The sequence below is a fragment of the Epinephelus moara genome, chromosome 7, assembly GCF_006386435.1.
Source record: "Epinephelus moara isolate mb chromosome 7, YSFRI_EMoa_1.0, whole genome shotgun sequence".
Taxonomy (NCBI): Eukaryota; Metazoa; Chordata; class Actinopteri; order Perciformes; family Serranidae; genus Epinephelus; species Epinephelus moara.
Genome location: NC_065512.1, coordinates 1,749,935 through 1,757,399, shown reverse-complemented (window position 1 = coordinate 1,757,399; position 7,465 = coordinate 1,749,935). Strand labels below are relative to the sequence as shown.

General features: G+C 41.5%; 1 protein-coding gene across 1 annotated transcript; it reads left to right on the top strand.

The window, feature by feature from the left end:
- The first annotated feature begins 2,178 nt into the window (after positions 1-2,178).
- LOC126393348 (trace amine-associated receptor 13c-like) lies at positions 2,179-3,386 on the top strand. The gene is made up of 2 exons (XM_050049479.1): positions 2,179-2,351; positions 2,570-3,386. Exons 1-2 carry the CDS (start codon positions 2,179-2,181, stop codon positions 3,384-3,386), a joined length of 990 nt encoding a protein of 329 aa, XP_049905436.1.
- The last annotated feature ends 4,079 nt before the right edge of the window (positions 3,387-7,465 follow it).

Sequence of the window (7,465 nt, the reverse complement as noted above, 5' to 3'; positions counted from 1 at the left end):
AGTTTGTGTGCAAAGTTAAAAACAGTACAAAAACATTAATATACAAAACATATAGACAAAGACAGAATCAGGACATAAACAATAAGCAAAAACACAAAACAGTGAAGGGCAGTACACTAAATGAGTACAATAATATTGATAACTAGATAGATAACACAGCTGCACTGTGCACACTTCAAGTAAAGCTTTTAAAATCAGTGCAATGTAAATGACTGACAATTGAATAGCTCTCCAATGCATTACGAGGAAAAAAAAACATGCATCCAAGCTGTTAATATTTTTCTTTTTAGTAATTAATTAATTTTTTTTTTACAAAATAATAAACTCTCTTTAATTGTTTTGACCTTGATGCTGGAGCAAGAATAAGTGGTTTCATTTTGAATGAGATGGTGACGCTGCATCATCACCTTTTGTAGGAAGAGGATGTTCCTACTCTTGATGCAGTGGTCATGACTGCTAGCCTATCCACCTTATTTTTCATGGAAACACGGAGGCAAAACAGAACGCAGCCAGCTTCCATTTTTTTGTGCGACACTTCTGGTCCAGCACTCTTGACCACTGTGTAAATGGGAATCACCTTGTTGTTTACCTTGCTGAGTTTAGCTATATATATATATATATATATATATATCACATTTTTCACGTCACTATATCACCATTTAGACTAATCTGATGTTTGTAAAGTCTATAAACACAGTGACTGAACAAACATTAGTATTTCTGTGTGTGTAATTAATAACATGGTTATCGTAGATTAGCTGGGCTAACCATTAGCTGTTAGCCNACTGCTTTGCTAGATCAATCATGTTGTATCGGCTGGATGGTTGATGCGTACATGCTGATTCAGGTGCTATCAGAGCCGATCCGCGCATCACTATGGCTTAATGATCAACTCAGTCAATAAAAACAATCCATCCTGTGTTTGGAGTGTATGTCGCTGAAAGAAAGAAAGAAAGAAAGAAAGAAAAGAAAAACAAGATAGAAAAGCAGCGTACACCTCACATATTTATTTCTCACAGTTGCGCACACGTGTGGCTGGCATGCAGAAGCACCGTCTGTGTGTCTGTGTGTCTGTGTCGAGGGTGCGAGCCGCAGCTTCAGCTGCTCAGGTAGAGAGGCTGTGTAGCCCAGTGTGTTTTTTCGCTGATTCGGTTCTGCAGGTTCTCTGCTGGTACACTGGAGACGGGGATCAAGCAGTTTGTCTCACTCGGGATAGATTGTGCTTTTTTGGTTCATAGTTTATGATTGACGTGCGATTTATTCGCGCTTACAGGGAATAAATTTCCGTTATAATGGAAACGTCGGCACAGTTATCTATATAAAATACACACACTAACTAACTAACTAACTGATTGACTAACATAAACAACTGAAAATTGAAAAAAATTAGCTTGCACCGTTAGCTCCGGTAAGGGAAAGCATGAGGGAAAGCGGCTGACCGGAAGTCACTCACAAAAAAACGGAAGTTGATCACTATTTACTTCGTGTTTGAAAATAAGGTGGATAGGGCTGGCATAATGGTATAAGACATCTGAGGACTCCTCAGAGGAGTGTACCCCATAGTGAAATACCTCACTCATGTTATCAGAGAACTGGGGTTACTTTTGTAANTCTCTGAAGATACATTCTGAAACATGTGAAATACAAAGATTAATTGATCTTTCCCTCCTACCTTGCATGTGAAACTTGATTTCAAAAGGATTAAGAAAAACAAGGAATGTCAGTTTTTCTGAGTCAAAGGAGTTAAATGCCCATGAAAACTGTTCACAGTTGTTGCATCTTACTAGAATTTGGAGTTCATGAGTGTGTGTGATGTAACTTTCCAAAGTGGTACAACTGTGTTTGGTGCTCAGTTTGTAACTGGCTGGACACAACTGGCCACGCCTGTTGTAGGGCAGAAGGGACGATGAGATGGAGTGGAGAAAAGTGATAAATCAGCTGTATCTGAGAGAGGTTTGGTCAGAGCTCAGCAGCCTCTCGCCATCTGTGATGATGGAGACTCTGGAAGAAAGTGAACTCTGCTTTCCACAACNACTCAGTTTGTAACTGGCTGGACACAACTGGCCACGCCTGTTGTAGGGCAGAAGGGACGATGAGATGGAGTGGAGAAAAGTGATAAATCAGCTGTATCTGAGAGAGGTTTGGTCAGAGCTCAGCAGCCTCTCGCCATCTGTGATGATGGAGACTCTGGAAGAAAGTGAACTCTGCTTTCCACAACTCATCAACTCCTCCTGCAGGAAGCCAAAGCGTTCACTCAATGAGACTGTGCTTCTTTACAGTCTTCTGTCCTTCATCTCTCTGCTCACTGTGACTCTCAACCTGCTGGTCATCATCTCCATCTCACACTTGAAGTAGCAAAATACTAATTCATTTATTAAAACGATAGACATACAGGAATTAATTGTGCACTGAAAAGAAAATAGACATTGTCAGAACAGTGATGTGTTCATGATTTTATATAATGCTGTTACATTTTACTTGTGGATTATATTTGCTATATACTACAATGGAATTGTAATTCATTCTACAACTACAAACAGTAATGCATTATGCTCCTCTTTCAATCCAGGCAGCTCCACACCACAACCAACTTCCTCCTCCTCTCTCTGGCTGTCTCAGATTTCTTCGCGGGCCTTTTCATGTTCTTTGAGATTTTCCTCACAGTCAGCTGCTGGTTCTTCGGTGACATCATGTGTGTCCTGCATCTGTATCTATCATATATTATTACTGCTGCCTCAGTAGGAAACGTGGTGCTCATATCAGTTGATCGTTATGTAGCCATTTGTGATCCTCTGCATTACTCCATCAAGGTCACTGTGACAAGAGTTAAAATCTGTATTTGCCTTTGTTGGATTAGTTCTGTTCTACACAATAGTCTGATAATGATGGATAACTTAAAACAACCAGGCAGGTATAATTCCTGCTCAGGAGAGTGTGTGGTTGTCATTAACAACATTGCAGGAGTTGCTGACCTCATTTTAACTTTTATTGGTCCTGTCACTGTCATCATAGTTTTGTATATGAGAGTATTTGTGGTGGCTGTGTCTCAGGCTCGTGCCATGCAGTCTCATATTGCAGCAGTCACACTACAGCGTTCAGTGAAAGTAAATGCAAAGAAATCTGAGATGAAAGCAGCCAAGACTCTTGGTGTGGTTGTAGTTGTGTTTCTGACATGCCTTTGCCCATATTTCTCTTCTTCTCTTGCAGACCAGGACAGCTTGTTTGGCGTGACCTCTGTGCCCATACAAATATGGCTGTTCTATTTAAATTCTAGTCTCAACCCGATGATCTATGCTTTTTGCTACCCTTGGTTTTTAAAATCTATTAAGCTCATTGTAACATTTAGAATATGTCAGCCTGACTCATGTGATGCCAACATATTATAGTGGGAGACTGTGGCTGAATCCAAGTGTCTCCCCACTAGACCTGCAGATTGAGCTCTCGTGGACTTCAGTTGTACTGCGACATGTCTATTTTCATCATGTCAAGTCTGCGAGGGCGCAAGACTTCAAGGCTGTAAAAGCTGCTGAAAGACAGGCCTCAAGTTTGTTTCATTGTTTCTGTGGAAATGTTCAAGTGACAACCACAACACAGTGATCACTGCAGCTCTTGCCTATATAAGCATTGTAATCTTATAGCTATAGCTGATATCCAATCCAATCCACTCCACTTTATTTTTACAGCACATTTTACAAATCACAGGGATTACCAAAGTGCTGTACAGAAGAAATTAAGTGCACAAAAATAGCTAAAAACATAAACACAGAAACAAAGAAACACAAGCGTCTAGTCAACAGCCAGAAAAGAATGGGCAAAAGACCACAAAACTCTGTTTGAATTAAAAGCCAAGGTGTAAAGGTGGGTTTTTAGATGAGATTTAAAGAGTCGAGGGTTGGAGCCAATCTGACATGGGATGGAAGTGCATTCCACAATTTAGGTGCTGCAACTGAAAAAGCACGGTCACCTCTGGTTTTCAATTGTGTCATAGGGACCTCAAGTTGCAGCTGGTCACAGGAGCACAGTGACCTTAGGGTAGTCTTGGCATGAATAATGTCACAGAGGTACTGAGGCGCCAGACCATGTATCTATTTGAAAGCGAACAATAAGAGTTTGAATTCAATTCTGAAGCAAACAGGGAGCCAGTGGAGAGAGGCCAGAATCAGAGTGATATGGTCATACTTGAGGGTTCCGGTTAGTAGCCGTGCCGCAGCATTCTGAACCAACTGCAAACGTGCAACAGAGGCCTGGTTTAAGCCAGCATAAAGTGCGCTGCATTAGTCTAATCGTGTGGAAATAAAAGCATGTATCACTTGTTCAAAATCATTAAAAGACAACACAGATTTAATTTGAGCAAGAAGCCTCAGATGATAAAAATTGGAACTAACTACATTTATCTGCTTGTCAAATTGAAAAGCATTGTCCATTTTGACACCAAGGTTTGACACCATGGGTTTGACATAGGGTTGACTCTCACATGTAAATTTGGGAATCATCTGCGTACAGATGGTATGAGATGCCATGTGTTTTTTAAAATGAGTCCTAGGGGGAGAAGGTAAAGGGGGAAGAGAATGGGCCCGAGAATGGAGCCTTGGGGGACCCCACAAGACAGGGGGGCAAAGGACAAAACACAGTCACCAAGGCTAATTGAAAAGCATCTCTCAGATAAATAGGATTTAAACCAATCCAAAGTGGTGCCCCTGATACCAACACAGTGCTCTAAACGGGAAATGAGAATTGTGTGGTCTACAGTGTTGAAAGCTGCCGTAAGGTCTAATAGCATAAGGATTGCACAATCTCCAGTATCTGTAGTGAAGAGTAAATCATTGTAAACCCTCAACAATGCAGACTCAGTACTGTGAAATGCTTTAAACCCATGATGAAAAAGTGTCAAAAATGTTTTTTTGTAATTGTGTGAGAACAGTTTTCTCTAAAATTTTAGAGATGAATGGAAGCTTTGAAATGGGTCTGTAATTTAATCAATGGTGTCACAACTGCTTTTTTAAAGTGTGTGGGAACAACACCTGACACAAGATTGTTGTTTATGATTTTTTGGACACTAGGCCCAACAGTCTCCCAGACCTCTTTAAAGAGGTGAGTGGGGATAGCGTCAGTGGGGCAGGATGAGGTTTTGAGTTGAGTGACAATTTCACTGAGAGATATATTTGGCATTGCACTGCACAGCTTTTATATAATAGTCTGCAATAATAAAATTCACATTGATTACCTCTATAGCTTATACATTCTGTATCATGATGTTGTTAAATATTTCTAGCCTGCATGGTTCAAATAATGTTTTACTTAAGAAATTGTTTTACACATTTAAAGTAACATTGAGATGTGTTTCTGGAACATTTGAGATGAGAAATGAGCCCTGCAGTTGACGATTGATGATTCTGTTTCATGTTACATAACAATAGTAAGTTTAATTGTTTCAAGAATTTCCAGAGGTGACAAGTCACATTGGATACCCATGATTTGCATATAGTAGCCTAGATGTAACTTTATGCAGTTGAGGAGCAGATACCCCATCCTTGAAATGCAACACTGCACTACCAGAATACATTGTACGGCTGCTTACATAGACAGTGATTGGGAAGCTTGGAAATGATGGATCCTGCGTACATGTACCATAACTGTGCCAACATTGTCTATTAGTTGCAACAGGAATTACTTGGTTTTGGTTTTGTTGGCCAAGTGATCTCAAAATTATAAATGTTAGCCTACTACTATAAAATGCACTATAATTTTATAACAGGTGTTTAATTACTTTATAAAAGTATGTCAAAGATGTTTGTTTTTTTTCATATTATAATGTCTAAATATTCTTAAGAATGAGCAATCCGTCACTCTTTGAGAGTGTGTACTTATAGTATCATTATGTCAGTGGCATAAAATGGTTTCAAAAGGTAGTTATCCTGACAGGCCTACCTACAGGGTATACAAACACTGCCAGAAGCTCCTCCAAATACTCTGGAACATCTTGCTTACAAGTCATCTGGCACAACGGAACAGTTGCCGACCAGTGGGGGCATGCTAAGAATATCTTAAGTTCCAAGGAGTAAAACTTGATAAACCTGTAGGAGCTCAGATCTATCTTGTTGCTCAGCATGGAGGGTAAAACCCCTTTTCAGTGTCCTGTCTCAACTAATGACAGTTTCTCCCAAGGAACAACATTTGCCACGACAGTACAGAGAGGCAGAATCCCTGGAGTGCCTTGAACACACCTGAGTGGTAACTCAGCTCAGGGAAGTGCACACAGGGAATGAAGCAAATGTAGTTCTTTGCTAATACGGTCAGACCATAATAGACTCAGCAGATAGTCATCAGTCCTGCCTCCTTTTTCTCCCAGCATGACTTTTGGGTAGGATTCCTGGCATCTCTCACCATCTTTGGGAAGCAGAACCCTGAATTTTGCCCAGATAGTAGCACTCTACAGGTGGAAGTTCCATGCCAGCTTTGCTCCTTATCCTGTTGCTTGTGAGCCTGTCCCTCCAGTCTTCTCTGCATCCCAATCAGCTAGCCTCCAGAGTGCTCTCTGACTGGTAGCCTTGAGTCTGCACTCCAGCTTGCTAGCTTCCAGCCTTCACTCTGGCCTCTATCCCCTGAATTCTCTGGACTTTCTATGGATATGTTGAGGAGCCATCCTGAAATTTCAATGGCACTTTTTGAAGGGACTCACCTTGTAATCTTCACAAGGTACTGTGGAGTCCCCATGAGGGCAGGATCCCAATGACTCACCATACCTCTCAACTATCCAGCATTTCAGAGACTCCCCTGCCCAGCACCCCAGATATTCAGCTACCTAGAGCCTCAGAGACTTAGCTAACCAATGCCACAGAGACCCAGCTGTCCAGTGCCATGGAACCACAGCTGGCCATGCCACATGTAAGCTTCATCACTGAAATAATCCTGCTGTCTCATTGACACTCTGCATTTCAAGGCAGCCATAGGCCGATTGCAACAGCCCACTGACCAAGTTTGGTGTGTGGCAGCCTCCCATCAGTGCTTACATGAATGACCTGACTGTCACCACAACATCGGCATCTAGCAGTGGGCAGATCCTCCAGGACCTGGAAAAGTTCATTGCCTGGGCTTGGATGAGCTTCAAAGTAGCTAAATCCATGTCTCTGGTGTGAAAGAGGGGCAAAGTGTTGAACAAATACTATTTCATTGAGAAAGAAGTCAAGATCGTTGGCAAAATCTTCAACTGTAGTATCAGGGATGCAGCTGTTATCCAAGCAACCAGCAGGGAATTTGAGCCACAGCTCACCACTGTGGACAAGTCAGATTTACTAGACAATTCAATGCCAGGATATACCAACACAGCATCCTACCTCTGGCCTTTGTGGATTTATGAGGTACTCCGAGTGACAGTGGAGATGCTGGAGAGGAAGATTAGCAGATACCTCAGCAGGTTGCTGGACCTGGTACCAGAACACCAGGCCAAAGACTGATGATTGACATG

Excerpts from the sequence above, each read along its gene's own strand:
- LOC126393348 (XM_050049479.1), top strand. The coding sequence starts at position 2,179 with ATGGAGACTCTGGAAGAAAGTGAACTCTGCTTTCCACAACTCATCAAC. Across the intron at positions 2,352-2,569 it reads ATCTCCATCTCACACTTGAA|GCAGCTCCACACCACAACCA; the intron begins GTAGCAAAATAC and ends CTTTCAATCCAG.